General features: G+C 42.4%; 1 protein-coding gene across 2 annotated transcripts in view; it reads right to left on the reverse strand.

The window, feature by feature from the left end:
• The window catches only part of SEMA3C (semaphorin 3C), a 590,590-nt gene that overhangs the window by 58,498 nt on the left and 504,709 nt on the right, over window positions 1-27,383 (reverse strand). For both annotated transcript variants that reach the window (XM_085652883.1, XM_085652882.1), the window contains 2 exons: window positions 16,680-16,768; window positions 6,342-6,383 (listed from right to left, as the gene is read on the reverse strand). In XM_085652883.1, coding sequence (XP_085509009.1) covers window positions 6,342-6,383; window positions 16,680-16,768 — 131 coding nt within the window. The remainder of the gene's footprint in view (window positions 1-6,341; window positions 6,384-16,679; window positions 16,769-27,383) is intronic.

Raw genomic sequence — 27,383 nt, forward strand, 5'->3', positions numbered from 1 at the left:
AGTGGTACAAAATGAAAGAAATAGAATAAATTAAAGAGAAGCAGAGAAGAGAAACAAAGTAGTTGAGATGAACAAGAGCCGACACAGGTAATGAAACAGAACAAGGCAAGGCGAACAAAGTGAAGACAACTACCAGCAGACATCAGACACACTCCCTCCCTGAACACCTTATGGAAGACCCTCAAGACCTGGCTCTTCGGCTAAACGGACCTGCGGTCACCCCTCCCCTAGCGCCGTGAGTAGCGTGCTTATAATCCCCTGATTACATTGATTGATTGATTGAATGATTGACAGAAAACCAAACCTGGATAACATTTGAGGACGATTTTACATAAGGGCTTAGAGGAAGCTGTTTGGGTATTGAGTGGGAAATTTTTGGTTTGAAACCTCAACTCTATTGAATACCTTCCTTCATACTGTGCTCATCCCTCCCAATTGTACTCGTGAACTTCACCTTGTACAATGCTCCAATGCTCCTATTTATATTCCTATAGTATAAACACTTAAACATAGATATATACATACATATTGCAGGGTAGCATGGAACAGAAATAAAACATAAGGAAACAGAGGCTTATGGATGGATTCTCCACTGACAAATGTTTGGAATTCTTTGGAGGTAATAGTGAATTTTAAATCCCATTGACAAGACTTGGATATGATTCAACAAACACTCTGTGTGTGTGGAGGAGAGGACTTTAGGGGTCCCTCCACCCGAAATATGAACACTCTGGAAACTATGTGGAAATCAAAATAGACAAGTAGCATTAATAAAAATCTGCATAAATGTAAATCATATTTTTAAAGCAAGACTCGCTTACTATCCCAACAATGTAGATAATAAATACACATATGGGTCAGTTTCCAAGATTGGGATCCCCGACTATAAACGCTTCTAGTAGCTAATGTTTTTTGTGTCAACTTTATTTAGTCCTAGCCCGTTTAAAATCATCAGACCCAGAATTGTGTTTGCCCTTGGATTTTCTGTTTGTTTCTTTTGTACGATGTCGTATATATACTCAAATGAAGTTCTTTGCAGCTGTGAATTAGTATCTATCGAGGTAGAACAAAGAATTAAAATTGGAGGCCTGGGTGAAATCTTAAATTAAGCTGGTTTCATTTGCGTAATTTTGGGAATTTCGATTGACACTTGGTACATGAAATTCTCCAAACTATACCATTATGTCATATTTAATTAATTTCTCCGACATTCGGGGTGAAATTATAGCATGGGAGCAAAGGGAACAACCAGAATGCGATCGGCTTTTTTTGCAGCAATTATGATCTTCATAAAATTATTTTAGTGTGAAATTCATCCTTGTGTCAAAATTGATGCACTTACGTATTTTGCCCTAAAATATATGTTTAAAAAAGGATTTTCATTTCTTTCCTGAAATTTTGCCTAAATCCAGAAAACAAAAAATGCTAATTTTTCACATCCCTACAATATGGCAGAGACTATACTCTGACATCCTGAAAAAAAGAAAGGTGTGTCATGTTTTAAGATTATGGCTGTATAATAAGACCTGTAAAAAATAAAATTCTTTTTTGAGTGGTCAGTCGCCCACCTCAGGTAATAATAACACCAACTTGTCAGGATGAACCCAACAGTTACTAAATTAATCTGGGCTTGCCCCCCTGGCAGATCTGGAAAAGAGCAGGCAGGCTTACTTAGGGCAAGGTGTAAAGTATTTATTCAGTGCCAAAACAGTACTAAAATCAAAACATCAACCAATAAAAATACCAGACCAAATTAGAAAAATAGAGAACCTTGTAAGAATGACACCACAACCCAAAAATCCAATAAGGGGAAACAGTGATATGAGTTTTTAAAGTTTTAAGTGAAATTAACACCAAAAATCACTAGGCACTAATGGTGGTCTATGGTACAGGACTTAGGTGCACCTTGAGGCCAACTGCAATAAATAGTTCCCTAAGCAACTGGATAATCGTTCCCAGGGGTAATCCTACCCACTTTTCCAGCAGTTCCTGTTTGCCCTGCTGCAAACAATATCACAGTACACCTTACTCAAATTCAAAATTGGAGAACCCTCCCTCACTTGTGCACAGCTCTTGTGTCCCACCAGAGGTGTGGCCAGGGAAATGAGCAGTACCCTCCCCGTGTCCACTACAAACTAGTTTTGGGGGCCGCTTCCATACCACTAGGTGTAGAGTCAGCCTGGCTATTGTGAACCTGGGGGAACAAAGGATTGCCTTCCTCCAGATCTCACTTTACATCTACTTTTGAAAGGACAGGCCTCACCTTGGTCCTTTTTAAGTTAACAAAGTTCCTAGGCCGACAACAAATGTTCTTACTTTAAGAGGTAGAACAACATCACCCCACACACAGTTTATTGAGAAACAACGGGTCCGGCCATAATGTCTGCTGTGGGTGCAGGGAGGGTTGTCAGGGAGACACTGGTATGCAAGCTGTCCCAGACTGATTCTAAGTCACTAATTGGGGATTAGGCATTTTCTACACCATATTTCAGGGACTTATAGGCAAGTTAATCAGGGGTATGTCAACTGGGCACAGGCACTTCACTCCTATTTAGCAGGGATAAAGTGTACAGAGTTCCAAATACAGCAAGACAGATAGGGCAGAAATTGGGGGAAATTTACACCATAGATTTACATTTTCTACAAGACTGTTTTTCTTTCCTTACTTAATTTTCATGCCTTGCAGTCATATCACCGCCTGAGCCAGTCTTAGGCTTGAAGTTGTGGAAAATAGTGCAGTAGACTGAAGTTACTGACACTTCAGCTAGAACGCACAGACAGGAAATACCCATACAGAGAACAGTGATTATGTCATTTAATAAAGCATCAAATATTTTAGAAATGAAAGTGACAACCCCTTGGTAAAACAAAAGCAATTTACTCCATCGATTTTGTCAATGGAAGTGCCAACTGCTGCTCTTGATCAGCACAGGTAACAGAGTTGCTGCTTGAACCTCTAAGATTGAGGGCAGCGAACCAGAGAGTGTTAGGACTCGGAAAGTGCAGCTCAGAGGAGAGCTGGTCAGAAAAAAAAAACACTTCATATTCTTCTCCGATTAGCAAAAGAGGTTTAATGCAGTACAGTTCCCCCTTTCATTGTAGGTAACAGCCTAATTTTACATGTGTGATGCTAAGCATTCCTGTATGTGGGTGACACCCACAGATTGAGTTGACCGGTCTCTGTAAGAGTAAAATATAATATTGCTGTGCTTCAACAACCATGCAGAAATAAACATGACTTCAGAAAAGCACTTGTGTCATTTCCATAAAAGGAAGAAAAGGTTCGCTGCAGTTTATTACTAAATAATTTTTCTTTGTCACTTCAGATTTAAAATAGACAGAGCTAAAGTAAAGTTACCTGGCTTATGATTTTGTTTTCTATTAAAGTTCAGCACGAGTGAGAGAACGTGACAGCTGTGAACGCTTCCTTCCATTTTTTATCTTATTTATTTGCCTCTTTAAGTGCACTCTGATTAGAAGCCCACACGCACTCACTGCTGCAGTCAGATGAGGGGCTGCCTCCTCCCTGTCTGGCTCAGTTCAGCCAAATGCGAAAACCGCAGCATCAGGACTGGTCTGTCTGTCTCAGGCAAGGGGAAGCAGAGACCTGGTGGTTGTGGTGTCTGTACCTCAGGCTCTCTGACTAAGAGTCAGGTTTATACGCTGATGTTATCTTGGTCCCTCTAACCAAACAAGCATTTTCAATGTAATCGGTCTCGTCTTTGGGACCTTATATGTATTTAGCTATGCAGCACATTAGCCTGGGTGCTGGAACATCTACTTTTCTTTAACATGGAAGGAAAGTAAGCACCAAACTGCGTGACCCCCCAGTTGTGGGAGCACATGGAGAGAAATATTACCTTTCAGCGGGAAATGGTATAGTCCAAAGCTCTGTTTTTAAAATAAAATCAGGGCCTTATCACTGAAAATACAAGATTTGAAAAAAATATTATTGTCTACGGGTGCACGTGGAAGACAACTTCTATTGACTGGAATCTAGAGAATGCTAAAGTGATTCTGGTATTTTACTGACCTCTGCTGGTCGTTTTCTATCAAGAAAGTTAGATAGAGGCAGTTGCTAGAAAAAGAAAAAAAAGAAAGTCCCTCAGCAGAAAGTAATTTAGGTATTTTACTGACCTCTACTTGTTTTCTATCAAGACAGTTAAAAAAAGTCAGTTGAAAAGAAAGGTCAGCGGTCAGCAGTTCCACATACCGTATTAGGATGCGACCACACATGGTGCAGTCGCCAACTTTAATTTTACAATGGGAGCTTGTGCGGTGGTCCGAAACCGCCCACAGCACATACTCCCATTGTAAAATGAAAGTTTTTGCACATCCCTGCACCATGTGGAAGGGATGTAAAGGGGGGCACCATAGGTGCCCTCCAGGGTCTAAACCGGAGGACCAGGGGAGAAAGAGGCCATGCTAGGGCCCCAAAAGTCATTCTGCGACAGCCTTTCCAGGTCAGAAAGGCCAATATGGGAAGGCTGTCAGAAACCGACAACATAATCCCAACGGCGGAAACGCTGTCTTTAAGGGATTATGTGCGGCTTTTGACAGGCTGACGGGCTCCTTGAGTCCGTTGGAACCCAGTCAGTTTCCGTAGCCGGTTTACACTCTGGCCGCCGACATTATAATTTGCTGGTCGGAATGTAAACCTACTATGTCGTTCGGTAAGCCTCAAACGAGTGGTCAGAGGCATACCGACCGAGATCGTATTTAGGCCCTAAGTGTGTGTGAATAACAGAGACACAAATGCATCTGTCATAAACCAGTTACACACAAAAAAGGGAATGGCCTGCTCATACTCTAGGGTCTCTGATTTGTCTGTCGGAGTAACTACATATAATCTCAGGTGACGTAAACATGACTTTAGATAGTGGCTCTGGTGCATGCAGAAAAGTGGTGTAGCATTCCTAAACCACACGCTGTATGGAGGAGTAATGAAGCAAAGGATCAAGCGCAATGCGGGTTTTGAGTGTCCCTGTGGTGTAATGTAGTTGGTAAGTGTTAGACTTGGCATTTCTAACAGTAAGTATTCCTAGGCTTCAGTGTAATGTGGTGTGTTCAATAGGATTGTCTTACTGTCCCTAGAATATGGGTGGTGGTTTGGTTATTTAGTGCCTCAAAGTATATAGAGCACAGTGTGATAGGATAGTATACATTTGATGCAGTGGAATATTTTGAGGCACTAATCCTAGAATGCAATGCCGTGGGAGTGGGTTAGAACACAAATGATGCACTGTAGTGTGAGGGGATCTTCAGTTATCTAGAGGCAGTGTAGGATATTGTTCTAGTGTTACTAAGATGCAACTACCAGAAACTGAAGCTGAGCACACAGCATCGTTATGAAAACTACTTTGTAAACACGGCAACACAAATACAGTTCCACCATTGATTCGTTCAGTCTAACCATGCTACTAGACATAACATTTCTCTTAACGCCATTGGACTATGCATCGCCAAAAAGACGTCTTTTTTATATCAAATGCAGCTCTCAGTCAAGAAGACAGTGGCTAAATGTATTCTTTACACACCCACTATCTGGGGCTATTTTTAGGATTTGAGAAATTGCTGTAATATCTTTCGTTCTTGGGCGCACTAATTATTTATGTGCTTGCGTGCATAAGAAAATTATACATATTATTATAAAGCGGATGCTGTAGTTATACCTGGTTCACAGCATGCACTTTAGGCCACAAATAACAGAGGATGCGGCCAGTGTTTTCTGGAAGCAGGGGCTGGTTTGAGTAAAACATCAGCCTAACAGTATAATACCTTAATATGTGTAGGAGTTCTGGCCCTGTATAGTTACGGATGCAATTTGACTGATTATTGTAAACCCTAAACGGTGGTTCATTTCTTTGTGCTTATCTTTCTCCGTCACCCTTGTGTTTGCGCCTCATAGCCACACAGTTGCTTATATAGCAAATATCCTAGTGCTTCTTCCCATATTAGAGGAGCCATCCAGGGAAGTGAAAAGAACAGTTTACTTTACCCAGTTCTACATCACTAACAGTCACCAACAATAAACATTCTAGAATGTTCCTCAGTGTGTTCCTTTCTTTGATGATGTTAGCTTGGGCTTTGAGTCACATTGTGACATCATTCACTGGAAGGTCCCTTTAACGTTTTAACACAGATTCCCTTTAGTCTCCCTTAGTCACACTAGGCTTCGCTGAATTGGGCTGCTAGACATTCACAGACACACAGCGAAGCAACAATACTCAATTAAACTAGTCACAGCAACATATCTTAGAAATATATCTTAATGTGTCTCGTTTGCTTTGGTTTAAACCTCGAGAAAATAAATTAATGTCATAACTGAAAGTTATCTTTACCTTTTTAGATGAAATCTTCATTGTTGTTATGGGGGCATGATTCTAAAAGAAGAAACAAAAAGTCATTATATTAAAAAAGGAATAATGTACTATGATTCCGGCTATCACGTTTTACCATTTTCCGCAGCAAAGGTATATCTGCCCCTCTGGGCAGGTTGGTATTTCAGTGAGACAGCCAGTGAGAAGAAACTCATTTAATGCTAAATTAGAATTTCAGAGTATGTAACCTGAACAGAATCCATAAAAAATAAATAAACAAAGGGCACCGGTATCAACATGTATGAAATTAATAAAGCACTCGGATTCAAACCCCTTGGGCACTGGTAGTCATACTCTGGCATTAGGAGACCGCGTTGGCCAAGCACTGCAGCTACTGTTTGATGTGGAAGGGACGCAATACTTCATGGTGGTGAGACAGGGCTTTTCCATACCTTGTCCTTAATTATTCGTACATCCTTAGATGAAGCACGTGTATGGCACAAAATATTACAAATATGACGTATTATGAATCTGGTTTCAGTTCTGTCACCTCGTATCAAAAGCTTGGGTGTAAAATTATGGCATTAAAAGCAATTTTCACAATGTTGCCATCACTCAATGAGCTTCTACTTTAAGCCTGAGAGGAGTTGGATACCCTTCAAATTGTGGGAGAAAAAAGGAGAAAATTAAGTGAAGATAATACTGGCAGTTACAGTTAAGTGCCTTTTGCATCTTAATACCTCTATTTTTCATTAAAGTATTTGTGATTGTCAGTGTCCGGTTACAGTCACCCACCAAAGTATGAGTGCCTTCCACGTGCTTGGTGTTCCTTCATAATGAAATCTATTCCTTAGCCACGTCGTTTGAGCCACGAAAGAAATGAGTTTTAAACAGAGGACCTCCAAATATTACAGCTTTCGGCCTTTATCTTTACAAAAGTGCTTTCTTCTTCTGCCAGACGCCTGTAGGCCTGGCTTGCAGCTCTCCTCTGCTAGTCTATTTGTCAGCAAGCGGTGGGCGCAGTCAGTGCACTGACAGCCGGCTCACGCCATGAGCCCGACAATGCTTACATTGCCTTGGTAAGTCAGCCCGTCATCAGCACTCACTTTACCAGCTGCTTGAAGGCTCTTGCTGAGGCGCGCTCCAGTAACCTCCCTGAGCCGGGCATTCTATGAACTCTTAAACATTAGCACCCGTGGGGGTGAGCCAGTGTTTACCTGTCAGCCGAGATAATCCGCGAGCTTCACCGAACACCTCATATGGGATGAACACCTTATCTGAGAACAAGAACTCCCAATGCGCCGTCCCTAAAAAGAGACATACACTTCGCTAATCCTCCCAGGCACGCTTAGTTCTTGCGAATTAATCTGGGATATCAGTGTCTACATTAGCTAAGAGATATGGAAGAACAAAGAAATGCCTTTCCACATTAGGCCTTAATTGCCTTATTCATAATTTTTGTTTGCCACTGATTAATAATAGGAAAAAGCTGTATTTTTGTGAATACCATTTTTTAAATTTGGGACAGTTCTCAGTTTTAGTGGTTACACTGCATCAAGAGACTACTAAATTTAATAAATCGAGTCACAAAATCTTTTTCCCAGTCTATGATAAGGTGCCTTTTGGGCAGTGACGTAGCATGGATTGCCAGCAGCTGGGGCACGGCAAGTATTGTGCCCCCTAACATGCGCCGGGGCAGAACATTTAAAAAAAAAAAAAAATCTGTGGCAAGACACCTGCTGCGCATTTTTTTTTCTTTTAAGATTCTGCACCCCTCAGAATGTTGCACCCGGGGCAACCCACCCAAGCTACAGCACTACTTTTGGGCACAGATATAATGTGCATGTGTAGACAATGTGATTAATGCATAAAAACTGGGTGCACATACACACCCTGTGTAATGTTGTGCTCAGTACGTTAGGGGATGTAGAACAAGCAGATTTCAGAGTACTCCTTATTGATAAAGAGTTGTAGTAAAATCTGTACTTGGTACATGCGTCGTTCCTCTCAGGCTGTCCTGACTTAGAACAGGACCGCAGTGGAATGCGCTAAGAAGGCTGGGAAGGGCTAGTCTGTAACTAAAACAACCCTGGCAAACCAGCTGAGGCCATCACTAGAATGAGGCAATAGGAGAATGGGTGCTTCACGGCAGCCTGATCCACTCTGAAAGCAGCCCCTTAACCTACAGCCCATAGGACAATGCCAGTATTCGAATGACCAGTCCTGCTCTGGCCTGGGGAAAGAAATGTCCCTATGGGCAGTTCACACCCCATACTCCTCAGTTCAGGACTATGGGTCAACATGAAACACGTATGCTGTGTCCTTGAGGATACACCAGCCTGCCCCTAAAAAGCACAGCCAAGCTACCTTCTGTTCTCAAAACTCCTTACACTGAAAAATGCCTTTAAATTCCCTTCTGCCTGGGCCCTGACTTCACGCAACTGAGAGCCAACTCTCAGCATCTCCGAACTTCTATAAATTACCTTCTCTAACAGTCAAAATAACATTTTATTTTCCATCATTTTATGTCGATTTACGCTAACACCTTAGCACATCTGACTCAGTTGCATTACTAGCAGATTGCATCCACCAGGTATAAATAAAACTCTGAACGGGGCAGAAGCCGAGATGTTTGCCACTATGCCTACATGCCAACATTTTAGAAGAGAAAAGTGGGAGATTTCAAAAAAATAATCGGGAGAATATTTTTCCTCCATTGACTTCTATTGAGGCCTGAATCGGGTTACTGTCATGACTGGGACTTGGAAGTGTGCTGCAGCAGGATCAGCCGCTTTTTTGATTTTCTTACCAGTCAGGAGCACAAAGAAGGCACTACGGCAGCCAAAGAGAGCATGATGATAAATGTTGTGCAGTGGTCTGCCGGAGCAGGTTGTTGGCCATGCATTGTCTGAGACACACAAGACTAGTCCCTGTTAACTGAAGCCAGCAGAGGATTCGGGTTTCAGCATACATGAATCGGGAGGCGGGAGACTAGCCTTGAAATCAGTAGTCTCCCACCTGAATCTTTAGGGTTGGCATGTATGACTATGGAAAACACCACTGATACACTCAGCTGTTCTGAAGGTAAGGCCGTAGCACAGGTGAAAATATTGCACTCATAGCTTCTCTGCTGCCTCTGTGCACTGTGAATAAAGAACTTCAATTCCTCAATTGCAATCGCTCTTAATTTAGAAGCCAATTGCGAGTGCAGATGATGGTTATCAGAATTGTGTCATAAGAATGCTCTATGTCAGAGTTCTTGAGAAAAGGTATATAAGAGCTTATGCGGGATAGCTTGTGAACCTATGTATTGTCTTAGAAATACTGAAAATCTCATTTTGGAGGATGTGGAACTTATCTGTGGTCCAACTTGCTTCAGTAATTCATATAGGATTATTTTTTTACATGGCCAATGCCAAAGCCCAAGTAAGGTCTGTGCCAAGTTAACAAGAAGTTTTTCATAGGATTAAAGTTAGGCCTTGTAGACTTTTAATGGGCTAGTATTACTGTTGTTACTGTATGCTTCCTTAATAATGTAACTAATCAAAAGTAAATTTAAAAAAATCCAACCGTTAGAGTTCTGACAAAACTAAAGGCAGCAATCCCTTCATGATGTGTTCTACCATTATACCGTGGTCAAAATATTGGCCTTCAAAAAGACTAACTCTACTGCATTGAACTTACCATTATATATCATTGTAAGTGGATGTGACGTTAAGAAAGGCAAATATATACTTACCTTGATCATATACTAGTAGAGAATGTAGTAGATACAATATTTTCGTAAGTGGATTAGTTAACCGCAATATAGTTACATAAACCCCCTATATGATGGCAGTTAAAACCTTGGTTAAAGTTAGGTGTACAATATGGCTAGTTCATCAGAGTTCTAAGGTAATTTATTGCTTAGGTGCATCACATTTAATTCTTTGATAAAATTGTTCATGTAATGTCCCTAAGAGAAGCTAGCAAAAAAGTACACCCCAATGAAATTTAAGTTATACTGACATAAACGTACATAATTTTGGATATTTTGTGGTAGCCTTGTAACTGGAAATGACTGAAATTATATAATATTATGCCACGTTGTGTGTTCCTGGCAAAAGTCTTAGCGCTAACACATGGCAACAATGCAAATGGCCAAAACGCAAGCAGCTGTTGAGCACGCCACAAATGTATTTTGTACTATATTTTTGTGCAAAATGCCTCCTCATATCCAAAATGGACATAAGAAAACATTTCACACTAATGCCAAATTAGATTTTTTTGCGTAATTACAAATAATTTTGCATAACTTTCTTGCAATTTCATTGAATTATGCAAAAACAAATTACACAAATTTCACACACCACTAGCTAAAAGATTAAAGTCTCTTAAGACATTTTGGAAATGAGTGCCTGTGAATCTACAAAATCCAGAAATGTCAGTAGCTATTCCTTTCCAAGCATTGGGGGGATGCATAATAGCAGTGTTCTTAAAGTTGCTAGGTTCGAATGATATCTTAGTTCAATCATTCGAGTGAGACATTTTCCAGAAGGCTAATTTCTCCAAATCTAAGACATACCTCAATGATGGGCAGAATTTTATATTTGGACTAATTTTAAAGACCTGCATGTTGGGGCACTTGGAGTGCAACAGGCTTCTTCTCATTATTGGGCATCCTCATAGATAATGATCAGTTAAGCATGTTATAGACTGGGTGGTGGTGGTGGTGAACGTTTTTAATATTCAGAGCTCTTCTTTGATAAGTGGTTCTCTGTGAAGAGGGGTTGGATTTTGAAAGAATGTTTGCATATGTCACTGAGCATATGATTGTGCCACGAAATCAACACTCAAGGATATCAGTTTTAGTGTAGAGAGTTGCCCATCAGAAGAAAGTGAGACAGTTAGGTATTTTACTTGTCAAGGACTGAATGCTGGAAAGGTTTGCTAGGTCGCCCTCTTTTCTGCCTTAGGAAAGGGTGGCTCCAAGCTGTACCCAAAGTATCACTCTGCAACGAACATTGTACATGAAAGGCGTCATTTGTCTCCTTAACGGGGTCTAAATTTGAAGGAAACGCTTACAAAGAGGAAACAACCTCCTTTGTCAATCTTGATACCCGATTGAAGATGAAGAGTTAATCTAAACAAATTGGCAGTCACCAGTCTCCCCTGACATCAGGAGGGAGAAAAGAGCCAAGGAAGAATTTCAGGAGAAGAATGCGGAAGAAGATAGGAGTGAAGAATGTGATGAAAAACAAGGGAACAAATGCATTCCAATGCATCTTACTCACTTGATTTTCTCCATTGAATGTGATTTAAACAGGAACTGACATCACAGGCACAAATCATACTTGATCTTTGATTGGGAACCTCGAATAACTGTGTATGGACAGACCACCTTCTTGGGAAATGGTGGTTATAAGGCATGTCCACACTGCTTTGCAGAAAGACGTGCCATTCTTTTGGTAAATAAACAAGAAAACTAGGTTTGACATCCTTCATTCCACACTGGATTCCAGAGTCCAGCCACAACCCTCGAAGCCTGGCACTCCAGGGAGTTCGCAGAACATCCCATTGGGTGATCGTGAGGACGAGAACACCAGAACCATCCAGACAGCATGGGTGCTTAGCCATATTCTGAGTGCAGCATTCTCAACATACTGGGCAGCATTCCTAAATTTGCACCGTGTTAGGTAAGTTCAAGACACTGCTCTTGGCAAGGATGAAACATAGTGAAATATACCCTATGGGGTTTATCTACTATGTATATTCAGTTTATTAGTAATTGCTTGTCTTATAACGATCTGTACTAGGTGTCTTTGTGTATCTTTGTAGCTTGAGAAGCGCAATGTAAGGCAGGTATTAAATGAATTCTTGCGGCTGTGTAGACTTCACCATTGATGTCATCTCACAAAAATCATAGGAGTAGCAGAAGTAGCATTATCTTTTGGCCCTTGTACATAATGCCATTACAAAACCTGCTCCTTGCCCCTGTTGATGGGCTTTGTGTGTTTTTTGCATAAACTAACAACTGATAAAGGCATACATAATCAAACATTTGTAGGTGTACACAAAAGCTTGAAGTAGCAACACTTCAATTGTTGAAAAACAACCTTGTATTAGGTTGTTTTAGAAGAATGGGTTTAAAGAAAATAATTTATGACTCAAATCACAAATTGAAGACATGGTTTAATCCTGGGTACTCAGGATTGCCTTAGGTGAGCATCAGACCTCCTCACAGAAAACTATGAATCAGGCTCTTAATGTTTCCCTTAAAGTGGTTATATGCTCGCTCACAGAATAAAGAATGTTGCCCTGGGTGTTCATCAAGGGACCAATTAAGTAGGAAAAATGAAGTATCAATTATCAAGAACGTATACTTAATTATAAACTCTGTATATCATAGTGGAGCATTCAGTCAGGTACATTGAAATAGAAAGGGTGACTCCTTCCTTCAAGAATTCACTGACAATTCTCATTGGTCATATATTCAGACAATGAAATACTATTCTGTGTTTTTTTTTTACAAGAATTAGCCAGGGTTTGTGAACTCTCTCATTTATTTATGTGACCTACCTGCATCATTTGAAGTTAAACCTGTAAACCAAACATCATACATATATTACACAAGTTGTGTTTGCAAGTGATCTTTGATTAGTGAATGAGATATAAATTATTCTATTTTGTGTTATGCAGACAAGGACTCAAGTTTTGGAGAAATATATTATCAGGCAAAACCATAGTTGCAGGTAGTAAAGCATATTAACAAAGTCAATGCTACTAACCAAAGTTCCTTTGATATGTATCAAACAATATACAAATGTACATTTGTGTTCACACTTTCACAACAAGGCTGTTTTACTAACACATTTTTAATTACCTTGGCTTTAGATTAACAAAATGAATTCCACAAATCGTCGGAACTCTATATAAAACAGATTAATCGAGTACCTTTACATTTGTCCCTCTATTTAGGTGGGTGGTGATTTATAATTTCCCAGGAAAAGTTTTGAGAAGATTACCTATTGCACAGCTTTACAAAGTTGTGATATTTTCAGATTCGCAAAAAGAAGTCTACTGGCAAAAACGTTTTTCATGTGAAAAACATTTTTGTGTACACATTGTAAATAGTAGAGTTGTATTCCCACAAAGCCTACTTTTCACTGCCCTTTCATGAAGAAAATGTAAAGAAAGAGCCAAAACACAACTTTGTTAATTTCACACACATTTATGAAGTAAACTACATGTGAATGAATAGTATATGTTCCTCTAGATATGCAAACCCAATCCTCTAGAGGAATGAGAAGGAATAAAAGTCACCTTAAATAAGCACACAAGCTGAAAATGTTTAGATATTCAGTGACTTTAAATTACCTGGATACATATGTTTTTTGTAACAGGCTCATCATAAAATGTAATTTTGTGAAGTAATGGAAACTAATCATTTAGAACTAAACAATCTCTACTATGGGTAGAACATTTAAATGTGAAAAAGTTGAATGTTATAAACAAATAAAATAATCTATTCACTGCGCTACCAGAAAAGGAAAAATACTCTAACCTACCTTACATTACACTAACACTAGCTTGCATAATGTAAGTATGCAAATAAAGGGAAAATAAAGATGTCTCAGTTTTAAAATACCACTTCACTTTGAGAGAATACACATGTGGATCGAGATTAACCAATAGAGGGAATACACACTCATTATATCTAGTCTAGCAGAAAGCAATATAATCTACGCATCGAAAGCTTTTGAAGTCCGTCAGTTTGTGAGAAAAACAGAGGCTCCAACTCCCAGGGCAGATGGTTCATTCACCTAAACTAGACATTCCCGCCTACCCGACATGATCAATATACCTTTAGTGGGGAACAACCTTTACATCGCAACTGTTACAATGCACTACACTTACAACACATTTTTTACAACGCATAATCCATTACAACGCACTACACTTACAACGCATGACACTACAACGCATTTTTAAAAACTACCTTTACAACGCATTCCATTACAACGCCTACCATTACAACGCATAATATTACACTACACTTTCCAACACTTACCCTACTGTTGCACCCCCTGGAGTTAGAATAGTAATTTTTACCCCTATACTATCCAACACTTACCCTACTGTTGCACCCCCTGGAGTTAGAATAGTAATTTTTACCCCTATACTATCCAACACTTACCCTACTGTTGCACCCCCTGGAGTTAGAATAGTAATTTTTACCCCTATACTATCCAACACTTACCCTACTGTTGCACCCCCTGGAGTTAGAATAGTAATTTTTACCCCTATACTATCCAACACTTACCCTACTGTTGCACCCCCTGGAGTTAGAAAAGTAATTTTTACCCCTATACTATCTAATACTTACCTTAAATGCAATGTAATATTATGCGTTGTAATGGTATGCGTTGTAAAGGTATTTTTTAAAAATGCGTTGTAGTGTCATGCGTTGTAAGTGTAGTGCGTTGTAATGGATTATGCGTTGTAAAAAATGCGTTGTAAGTGCATGCGTTGTAAAAGTGTGCGTTGTGACGTCATACATCCACCTTTAGTGCTCTAAGGGCACCTATGAAGTAATCATGGGTTGTTTAACCTGCTCAGTATTCATTTTCTGTTTTACTGAAATAAGCGCCCAAAGCTGGAGTTTGTTTCACCAAAACAAAAATATCAATGACCATGATGCACAGGACAGTATCTCCCTGAAAATCAAAATCTTTCTACGTTTTCCATGCCCTTGACTGCCATCCCTCACATGGTGATGGTGGGCAGGGAAATCCAGTGCCTATTAACATGTACTAAATTGGATGCTCAGTGGCAGAGGAGGCATCTGATCAAGGATTTCTGCAGGTGGGACAAGCTGAGGTCCTACCAGGAGAAACTCACTGTTCCCCCCCACACCTAAATCAAAATAGAGCAGGAGAACTGTGAGATTGGTGGACATCCTGCCTCTGCCCAACACAAACTGTTGTCGTTGTTCTTTGTCATCTTCATAAAAAAGTATATCTATAATTCTCAATAAGTCCAATAAGCACAAGTGTATAATGGGTAACAGTTAAGCACCTTCTAATACTAAGTATGTACTATCAGGATTTAATTTAAAGAATTAAGTTATCCTAACACGTCATGGTCCTTCGCTGGTAACAGATTGTTCCAGAGGACCAAAGCATAACAGACAAGAGATGAGCTTATTGTGACCTTCTTGCCAGGGACAGGCAGAGAAAAACAACGTCTCACTGTGGCTCAAATAGGATGATGTAAAATTCAAATAGCTGGAAAAGTCCAGCTCAAAGTTCACTTTCAATCACACATACAGTCCCTTCTTCTTTCAAGTTTACTGTTGCAATGCAGCTGGATCTAGGAACCATGTGCAGTATCCTGACAAAGGAAATGAGGGAAAAGAGAGCTTGCAAAAATGATTCAATCTAAAGATAACAAGCATTTGCAAAGCAATAGGTGTCGCATTTGCAAAGCAATAGGTGTCGCGTTTGCAAGAGTTTAATATATTGGCATTGTAAATGACAATGCCTTTTATTTATCTGTTTTGCTAATTAACAAATAAATAAAAGGCATTGTCATTTACAATGCCAAAAGCTCAAACTCTTGTAAAAGCGAGACCTATTCAAAGAACTGGCCGCCATTGTCCCGGGTTGCTTAGAAGGTGAAAGCGCAAATGGCGCGTTGAATGTTGCAGGAAAGCATCTTGTGCCTGCAGTAGGAGAAATTCTTTATAGCAAATAGTGCTTACAGACTAAAAAAGACGTACCGTGTATCAACCGAAGTAAAAGGGCCAGTCCTCATGGGAGGTTACGAATGAAGACAAGGCAGTACTAAGGAGGGACTAACAAGCCTATTAACGAATCAGAAGCCAGCACTTATGAAGGGCAATAACACAAGCCAATGACAAATATGGGCGGGGAGTGGGTGGGGCTTCTATTCCATACTCCAATACAGAATGCCGCAGGTCAGTGCATGCGCTGCCCAGGCTCAACCTAATACAAATACTTATATACACTGCCACCTATTCAGGTGAACCATTGCACACAGCATCAAATTGTATGTTTCAAAATCAAAATCTTTCAGTGAAGAGAGAGATCAGATAGCTTTCCAACTCATGCAGAAAGAGAGATAAAACTGCATAAAAACAACTTGCTTTCATTAACCAAAGAAGCATGAACTTACAGCATGTGAAGTATCAACCCGTTTCATTAATTCATTACGGTTTTGTGTCAACTAGATTAAATAGCAATTGAAACATTTGTATATCTGATCTCTTGGAAAAAACTTTAAGTCTTTGCCAAAGACTGTTAGATCAAAGTTTAGTGTAAACATGTACATTTGATTAACGGACACGGATGCACAAACCTTGAAAACTTCCATTTCCTCCAGGATCAGTTCTCCATTTGCTGAGCTGTTGGTAGGCAGAACTACCACTTTCTGCACAGTTCCAAGGTCTGAAAGAGAAGTTACGCCGCAAGATCAATTACACTAAGAATTACTATGGCAGTGAAAAAAGTATTTTCTTGCAAAGATGTTATTACTTTAGTTTCAAAATATTTCTAGTGGTGTGGTGTATTGCATGAGGGCAGCCACATAGCTTTCAATTAAAATTTGAATATCTATCACATAGTTGGATGTGATTTAACCAAAGACGTGCACTAGTAAGCACATTTCAAGACAGCCCAAACAGAATATGTAGCCATAACATAAAGTATCTATATTTACATTTTTGACGCACTGTATTCTGATTAACCAAAGGGAGGATAGGGGCTCTTATAACAAGTGTTTTAGATCACATCACTCAAAATGCAATAGTTGGAAGTGTGTGAGCACGGAAGCCATTTATGGGAACATAGATGTATTATATATTTAATAATTATTTTATGGTGCACCACTGTTACTGTAGGAAGCTGGCTCATTATATGGTATACTGAAATGAGGTATACCGTGCAAAGATTCCAGGTATTCCCTTACCAGTGGACAGGGGCTTACTCTAGCAACCCTAAGGCGCTCTTTTAAGGGGTAATGTGGTCAAGCAGCCTTAAGCTTATCAGAGAGGAGAGTTAGGCATCTGCAAATACACACAATAAGTGACACAAACGACTCATTAAGGAGATCCACACCAATTTATAAAAATAACAGATATTTTTATATCACCAGAGTCAATATGATCGGGAAGGTGCATTTAAAAAGTCGACAGTGCATTTTTCAGAAGCAGCAATGTTATCTTATGGAAGGAAAAACAAGCACAGCATTCAGGGAGAGTACAACGACTTATGAGACCTCTCTCCTGGACTTAAGGTGAGTATGGGGCAAGGTCCAAGGCATCACCCACAGGTCACCTCGGGCGGGACTGAGGCGGCTGGGTGCAGAGGTGCTATTCAGCATCGGGTGCCCAATGTTATCCTATTCAGCATGTGCTGAATTTGGGCACTTCGCAGTCACTTGCGTGACCAATCTCCTGGAGTATGGGGCAAAGCAGCACCAACAGGTCATCTCGGGCAGCACTGGGGCGGCCAGGTGCAGAGGTGCTTTTTAGCATCGGGTGCTGAGAAGAGGCTGCAGGCTTGGACTGGGAAGCCAGTCAGGCTGAACCACAAGGGGGGACTCAGGTCTCATGATGCTTCGGACACATTTGGTCCTCATCTCCATGGGTCATGGGCGACAGGTGCAGAGGTGTCTTCAGGCTTCGGATTTTCATCACCGGGAGCACTCGCTTTAGAGGGGGGCCTGCAAACAGAGGTTGCAGGTGGCGTCAGGAAGTCCACAGTGGGCAAGTCCATGGTGGACTTTGTCTATGGAGGGCCGGGGGACGACACTGGCACCGTTGGCCCTCTTCAGCTCCCGCTAGGCTGCACAGTGCAGTGGTACTTTCCGGTATCTGGTTTTGGCGGTCCGGAATCCTCTTGGGTTGCTTTGGGTGCCTGCAGGATGCAGGGAAGCAGCTCTGCTGCTCTACAGAAGTTGCTGAGTCATGGCAGAAGTGCTGGCAGTTCTCCTAGGCTTTTGAAGGCACAGAAGCTTGCGGATGAGTCGACTTTGGCCCAATCGTCAAGAACAGCAGACAGGCCGGCAAGGTTGGCACCAAGTCAGTTGCTTCTTCTTCTTGCTTTTCGCAGCTCTTTAGTCCTTCTTCTTTTGGTCAGTAGGATCTGATTTCCTGGTGCTAGGGGTTTCCCTAAATACAGAATTTAGGGGTGTTAGGGGAGTGTAGGGTAGTATCCAATGGGCTGCCTACCCTTGGAGTCACTACGCCCTATAACCCTATCCCAGAAATCCTGATTTTGCCATTGCCAATTTGGCTAACTTTGAAAAGTCGCCTCCACTTCAGGTAGCCTGCTTTAGGGAGTACATGCCTAGCTGACTGGACAATTCTGCTGCCTGTCCAGTAGCCAAATGGCTCTAGACAAAGGGGATTGGCTTCTTCTCCTGTGAGCGAAACTAGATTTGCATACCAAAGGCAGTAGGCACTTTGAAGTTCCCCTGCTTTGGAATGTTAAACCGTAGATCATCCCATGGGATGAGGTGAAAACACCCCCTGCCCAAGCAGGCCTGGTTTCTGGCCTCCTGAGACCCTTGGGGGGGGTCAGACATTCATCTCTTGTGGTGGGCTGATGAAAATCAGTCAGTCAGCACCAGGGGCTGTTAGGTTTTCAATGGGCACCTCTGACGTGCCCTCTGGGTGCATGTATTACGAAATCTGACACTGCTATTGGTGTGGGTTTATTAATCTGAGATGTTTGATACCAAACATCCCTCTTTTCAGTGAAGCCATCATATAGCTGGGGAACTCATTTTTGCCAGTGTCCAGCACATGTTTTAAAATGGCGTCCCGGTTCAATTGTATGGCTGTAATGGAACTGACCAGCACAGGGGCATAACTGCTCATGCAAATATGCCCTTGCATGTAATATAAGGTACCCTGCCTTAGGGCTGTAAGGCCTGCTGAAGGGGTGACTTACAAATATTACATGCAGTGTTAGGGGACATGGCACGCAGGGCTATGTGTCATGTTGTGTTCTTAGTTTTGTCTGCACCAAGACACGCAGTTGGTATGAGCTTGGTGAGGCGTCCTTGGTGGGGGGGGCAATTTGTACACCAGCCCTTAGGGACCATCTTTAGTGCATCAGGCACCAGGTGTAACATTTACTTGGGACGTACTAAAGGTATTTTTCCAATTGGAGAAAACAATTGCACAGTTTTGGGAGAGAGATCTGACATTGGGGGCCTAGTTAGCAGGAACCCAGTGCGCTTCCAGTCAAAATCACATCAAATTCCAGGCAAAAGTGGGGGATGACTATGTCAACAAGCATTGAAAATGCAATAGGTCTCGCCTTTCATTAAGTTAAAGTCATTTGCTTTGGTAATGGTATTGTATAGCAAAGCAAATGGCTTTAACTTAATAAAAGGCGAGACCTATTGCATTTTTAATGCTTGTTTTCTGTTGTCAAAGAGTGATGGCAATCGGTTTGTTTCTCTTCTAATGACTTTGACAGCTGGGTACGTCTTAGTCTACCTAAAAGGAAAATCATCTGAAAGTTGCAATGCATCCGGAAAACGGAAGGTAAAGCTTTTTCCATAAATACGTTTGACCGTGCTTCTGAGTCCCTCTGTAAACTTCCTTGTCTACAGGTCAGTAAGCATGCAGTATTTACAAGATTCCAGTAAATGTGCTGCATCATTCATTCACAGGGACCAAAACTGTTGAGTAACAGGTTTCTTAGTTGTATTCCTAAGCTGGTCCACCAGATGGATGAATGAGAGCAATGTCTTTTTGAAACTTGTATGCTCCTTTGTCAGAGTCAGTGGTAAATGGGGGCACGGACTGCAGGTGCTCCAGGTGTATTATGTAAATGGATTATAAAGTTGTCATATAAATAATGTATTTACGCAACTATTCACCAATATACATGCCAGTTGGCAATCGGAGTGTGGTAAGGTGATGACAGCCATCACACATTGAATGGTGTAGTCAGGACATAAGTTGAGAATCTCAGCGCGGGCTCTATTTTAGGGAATCCTTGGTGTGGGTAGGCGTGGGGTTGCAGGGTCGCTGGCACGGGAGCAAAACTGGTCCGACGTGGATAGAGTTAGGACAGATTGGAAAGGTGACACTGGTCCCAAAATGCAAGGTGTGGTGGGCGCCACTTCCAGAGATGGCTGAGGGTACCAAACAGGACATGGATGCAGGTGGCAGCTGTGCAGAAATACAAACACTGTCCCAGTCATGTGGAGTCACGGGCTCTTGTATAGCTCATGCTACAGAGTGAGTCACCTCCAGACAGTGTTTCCTCCACAAGAGTGCTGGGAAAGGGAGGTGAAGTAATTTAGACAAGATCACAGAACTGCGCTATGTAGGGAAGCCGAGATTATAGCCTGTACCCTTGGGCGAAGTCTTAAAACTGGCGCTCTTTGAATAATGACAGAATGTTAGCTCCAATAGTGAATCTGACACTAGGGCATAAGTGTTATTCTTTCTCCTGACCTTCGGGTTCTGTGAAACAAAGGTCAATTAAAAATCATTCAATCTGAAACATTCTCTGAAGAGGTTTTCGTATAGTAACAGCTAATATTTTGTTTTTTCAATGCTTCTTTCACAAATGTGTTAGTAAATGTTCCCTGACACGGTTCAGTGCCACTGTCGCTGGCATTATACCTGACTCTGCCTGGGGATGCTTGCCGCCTGGTGGCTCTGCAGGATACTTTGGTGAACACTATGAAGTGTGGAAGAACCAGTAAAGGTTATTTCACGCTTATGGAGGGAGCTTGGGTCTTCTAGTTGTCATGAAGCCCAGGCCCCATCCCAAGTAGGGCCCTATATGAGAGGTTTCCACTGCCAGTACTCCTCTTCGATTCCAGACTCATCACCCCTTGAGAGAAGGTCTGTCAGGAGCTGGTGCAGGGGCGTCTGGGTGACCACAAGGACCTTTGCTAGGCGGAGACCCCCGGGGCCTACACGTAGGTTGTGACCGGGCCCGCATGGGGGCGGGTCGTCAGCTCCGAGTCTGACACCCGTCAGAGGGGCTTGGCCCCGGTTGCGCCGTTTTTGCGCTGCCCCTTTGTCCTCGCGCGCAGCCCACATCCACAGCTCCGCGGTGCCCCGGCCGTCGCAGCGGCTGCTAATAGCCCCTGTCGCTCCCGGGCTCTGTTTTCTGCCTGGCAGGAGAGGAGCAGCAGTTAATCGGATTGTGAATGTCCCTGTAATCTCAGCTCGATCTGCGGCTGGCTTTCTCTCTTCACTATCACTAATGTATCTTCTATTGGCTGCATTAGTCAGATGTTCCTGTCCCTCTCTCTCTCCCTCTCTCCACAGGCCCCTCCATCTGATCCTCCTTAATACTTTCACTGCTGCCAAATCCCCAAGCTTCCCCTTTTACTTGTGTTTTTAATCGGCAAAGCTCGCTCTGAGCGCAAAAAGGACCCGCTGAAAGGACACATGGGCTCTCTCTTCGGGTTTCTTTGGGTGGAAGGGGTTTTATTGCCTTTTTTAGCATCCCACGCTTGCTGCACCCTTCAGGGTTAGGTGCATTTGGTAACAAGCGCTCACCATGACGTTTTCGTTTGCCTTTTTCTGCCGTCCCACTTGAACGGCCTAGCCTGCTAAAAGGTTTCTTATCTTTATGGGACCATGTGTTTGGCCCCATAAAGATAAAAAACCTTTTACTTCAGAAGAAAGTAGGCGAGGTCGTCCAAGTGGGACGGCAGAAAAAGCCGAGCGGAAACGTCACCAACAGCTCTTTCCCAATGGCTGGCCGCTGTTTAGCATAAACGGTGACGCCGGCCAATGGGAATGAGGGGCGGGGCTTAATGCCCTTTACTGAAAAATCCCCAAAACTTTAAATCTCGCCAGCGAGACTGCGCATGTTCGCAGCCTACGCTAGAGAGGCCTAAAAAGGGCACTTTCCTACAGTTACCTTACAGTAAATTATGGGTATCAAGTGGGGATAAAGAGAACTGCAAAGGTATGAATGATAAAAGAAATAAAATCATTCTCTAAATCTATAGTTTGATTGACTCATTGAAATTATTGTGTGATCCATTTATCCATCTATCCATTTATTAATCTTCTGTAATGGAAAAGATCCATTTTGCTCTCATTCCGTACCATGTGGAGATTTCACTATGAAAATGATCTCAGTATTTAAATCATTTGCAACAATTTCAACTTGTAGAAAACCTGATTAAAGGTGGATGTGTCCGGTTCTTGATTTTGCCGGTCCGATTCTTCTGGAAGAGCAGGTGTGAGACCCCACATAAGTCATCATTTATGCCCCACATCCAATTATACCCTCATTTGCTAAAGCTATTTTAGTTGAATTTGCCATGCACACATGATGCTCACCTGCTCCTTCAGCCTTGGTTTTTCCTCCCCTCATCAAACATGCATATAACTGTCTTCCTCTATACCATCGGTGAGCTGTCATCCCACCTCTCCCCCTCCCCCGTCTTTCTTCAGCCAACTTCTCTTCACTCGCAACCCCAGGGACTTAAACATTCAAACAGGCCACCTCTAGGCCACCTTAAGGAGAACCAGAGACAACAGGGAATGAGGTGGAACCAGTGCCTCACAAGTCAACATGAAAAAGTTGTTAGAAAGATTTTAATCTTATATGGGGAAATGGTTTGGCTATTATGCTATGCCATGCATGTACATCGACCATATCTTGCACTGTGTGATGCTGTGTCTTGCTGTGAAATTTCCAATGAAGTTGGTTATAAAAAAAAAAGATTTGCATCCCAAATGCTGGCTGCAATACAAACCAAACATCAAAGGGACTTTTGTCCAGTTACAGTTTCATTAGTTTTTAAGCCAATGTATTAGGATGGGTATTCACCAGTAGAAATTTGCAACGTGCCCACCTCAGTCACCTTCATTTTTTAGGTCTCGCTGAGTCAGCGCGCATGCGCTGCTCAGAGAGACTTTAGTAGGTGAGTTTTCAAAGTGCTCCTGGCTGGCGACAAGCTTGCGTTCACGCGCGAACCGCCAGCCTTCAGCGCCATTCGTCTTTCCTCTTGCTTGCTCCCTGCCTCCGCCCCTCCCCCCGCCTTCGCGCTTACAGACTATTCTTAACAAATAATTTAGCAAACCGGCAGTCGTATCTCAACAGCAGAGTCACTCTTCAATGAACCTGCATTGGCACAATTTAATGTGATTCTTCTCAATGGTGCAGTGCTGGAACATATTACCAATAACGTCAGTCTTTAACACACCAATTTGACGACCTTTTAACAATCGTTCTTTAAAGAACAGGTACATAGGCATGGCGATTATGTCTTTAATGGACCAGTACGGCCATTTCTCAAAAATAACACACTATAATTATACAGTAATGGCACTTAAAAGATCCATATATCCTTGACTAGTGAGTACACACATTTCCAGTGCTGTAGATCATGATAATCGGTATTCGTGGCTTAAACCAACCCGCTTTACATAAAAAATATGTTTTTTATAGCAATCCAGGAAAATGTAGTTCAGACCGAAGGTCACTGGTGCTGTTGTAGCCACAGGGAAAAATGCTGCTGCATGTACGGAATATTATGAATGTGTGATATGCCGCTAGTGAGAGACCGCTACATAACATGGTAATTCCGTTTCAAGCACAGTCAGTAAATTAGAGAAATGCTCACAAAAAGGTTGGTACCACCGAATCAAAATACGTACGTTTTACATGCATCAAATGAAAATGAAAAAATCACATAGCATTGAACTGTAACAGTCCGTTTCACAACATACCTCTATCTCTACGAACAATGATCCAAATAAAAGATCAAGGTTGTGTACAAAATCCTAATACTCTATGTGCACTGCCTCCCTGTGAGGAATCAAATCCTGACCGCCAGCCCCTCCCCCATCATGACCCAGGGTCAGGCTCTTGCCGGCATCATTTTGGGACCACCCCAACCACACAACCACACAAACACACACAACCACACACACACACAACCACAACCACACAACCACACATACAACCACACATAGACACAACCACACCCAACCACACACCCAACCACACACACACACAACCACACACACACAACCACAACCACACACACATACACACACAACCACACACACAACCACACACACAACCACACACACACAACCACATACACATACACAACCACACCCAACCACCCAACCACACACACACAACCACACACACAAGCACACACAACCACAAGCACACATAACCACAAGCACACACACAACCACAAGCACACACACAAGCACACACACAACCACACACAACCACACACAAACACAACCACACAACCACACACACAACCACACACACAACCACACACAACTACACATACAACCATACACAACCACACACACAACCACACACAACCACACACACACAACCACGCACACACACAACCACACACACACACAACCACACACACACAACCACACACACACACACACACTCACACACACAAACCACACACACTCACACACACACACAACAACACATTCACACACAACCACACACAACCCCACACACAACCCCACACACAACCACACACACACAACAACACACACAACCACACACACACAACCACACACACAACCACACACACAACCACACACAACCAACTGCACAACCACACACACACACACACAACCACACACACAACCACACACACAACCACAACCACACACACAAAGGGAGGAGACACTGCAACAGGACCTTTGGCTCGATCAGGACAGCAGAACCACCGGAAAAAGAACCCCTCGGCACGACCTGGGCAGCAAGAAGTTGTCACTGGAGACATGGTGATCCTATGAACAATAGTGTCATCAATGATCTAATCCAAACTGTAAACTGTGACAAATAACATCCCTATATATTGAAGTACCACAAAAACAGTAAAATGCATTGGCATAGCCAATAGGTCTCGTCTTTGGGACCTTATAAGTGTTTTGCCATGCAACAGTTGTTGTTGCACCAAGGATATTGTGCTGCATAACTAAATGCTTATAAGGTCCAAAAAGCGAGACCTATTGGCTATGCCAATGCTTGTTATTATAGGTTGGAGGTGGGAGATCCGGATTCAGTGCAGCTCATGTCCAAACATCTTTCTCTTGCTTTTCATAGCAAAGTATAGCTTGTTTTCATTAAACTTCATGGGTGTTTATGAACTCTTAAGTAGTGGGGTTGGTGATTGTGTTTTTAAATACATGCAGTTCAATCTGTATATCCTCAGAAAGGATTGACTGAGACGAAGAAGAGACTGAGGAGCTAATGTTTTGATTATTTAGCAGTAATTCTATTACACCAGGTCTCTGTTCCTCTTGCAAATTCTTATGTATATTCCTGAATGCAGGGTTAGGTTTAGACTGAGGAGGATTGGGTAGTCAAAATAGTACGGATTTAGGGTAAGCAATCCTTGTAGGGCCATCCCATGGGGGAAATGATTTGTTTCTTTAGATTTTGAGCAACAAGATTCCTATCTACAAAGGCAGACCCATCCCCATATAAGTGTAATGACTGGCGTAAGGCGAAGAAAATGCAATAAGACTGCAGGTGTGGCATCAATTGTGTAATCTTGAAGGTTGGCATTGGGGTACCATTTGTTGCGTGAATACATCTTCTAGAAGTGAATGTCAGGTCAGCTGCATTCCAAACCCCGATAACTCTGCGCCTGATGTTAAGTTTGACAGAGGGCACTCTGTCTGTGAGGGTGGCTGAGGGCATTATCTCCGCCATCCTGATGGACTACTGTCCATCAAATTTAGAGAAGATCACCGTCCCAGCATGCATCTTGAGGAGAGCTGCAGTCTTGGTGGTTTCCTTCAAGATACAAAATGTTTGGTGGACAGCGCCATTGGAAGCCCAATGTTTTTTTAGGGGGAGGGCACTACAAGGTGGGGTTGGAGGGGTTTATCCCCCCAATAAATTCTTTTTTAAAGTGGTGCACATAGGTGCAATTTTCTGCACCATTTCTGCATATTCCTCTTGTATAGTGGACTGAGTCACCTCCAGGTGTTTATAATAGGCCACGTTTGAGAGCTGTGGAGTTGAGGCTGATAGTAATGCGAGTTTCTCCCTGTGCCTGTCAGTGGGCCAGAAAGTTATCCAGAATACATGTTAATCGAATCCTTGACCTTTTTGTCAAGCGGACAGAGCAATGGTCACATATTCCAGTTTCAATTGTTATTCTGTGAAATGCATATGAAGGAAGTGCACAGTTGCCAAAATATGAAGAAAACAAAAGTAAAAGACAATGTAGTGCTTACAGGTGAGTGGGTGTGTTGTGTTTGGGCTGTTTCAGCCTCACGCTGGATCAGAAAATGCCGGGATCAGGCCAGACGGTTGAAAGTGAACCGTTTTGGGTTTTTTTTTTACACGGGGAGATTGAGTGTCTGATTTGCCCAGGACCACAGGATGCCGAGTCGACACTGAGATCCGAACCTTGCCCCCCAGCTTCAAAGTCGTCCGTTGTTGCTGTAACGACAACCCGGTCCATGAAAAAACAAAACACATGATGGCAGCAAAAGGTGAAGCGTCTGCTTACCTGATAGGTATAAGTAAAGTATAAAGAAGTTTGTAAAGCGCTCGAATGCCATGCGACGTCTTGGCGCTGAGGTGTGTAGGTCAATGGAGAGAGGAACAAGTCGCTAGTGAATATTAAACAACTGAGACTTCAGGGCCTTCCTGAAATATGCGAAATTCTGTTGAAGTCGCATAGCCACTGGTAACTTATTCCATAGTTTAATTGCACAGCTGGCAAATGAACGGCCGCCCCATCTTGCCAGTCTATATCTAGGGGTGCAAATAAGGCCAAGGCTGGCCGAACGCAGGTCACGGGAGGGAATGTAAGGCCTAAACCTATCCCTACCCTCAGTTGCACCCCCACCAAACCGTGCCCTGTGCACCAGACAGAGTGCGTTGAACTCGATTCTCTGCTGGACCGGAAGCCAGCGTAGTGATCTTCTTCCCTTGGAAGTGGGGTGTACCCTAGGTAAATTCAAGATAACACGAACCGCCGCGTTTTGCAGTGACTGGATCTTACCGACCTGGTACTTATCAATACCCAGGTGCACTGTGTCAGGTCCTG

This window comes from Triturus cristatus, chromosome 4_1 (assembly GCF_964204655.1).
Source record: "Triturus cristatus chromosome 4_1, aTriCri1.1, whole genome shotgun sequence".
In the NCBI taxonomy this organism is placed as follows: Eukaryota; Metazoa; Chordata; class Amphibia; order Caudata; family Salamandridae; genus Triturus; species Triturus cristatus.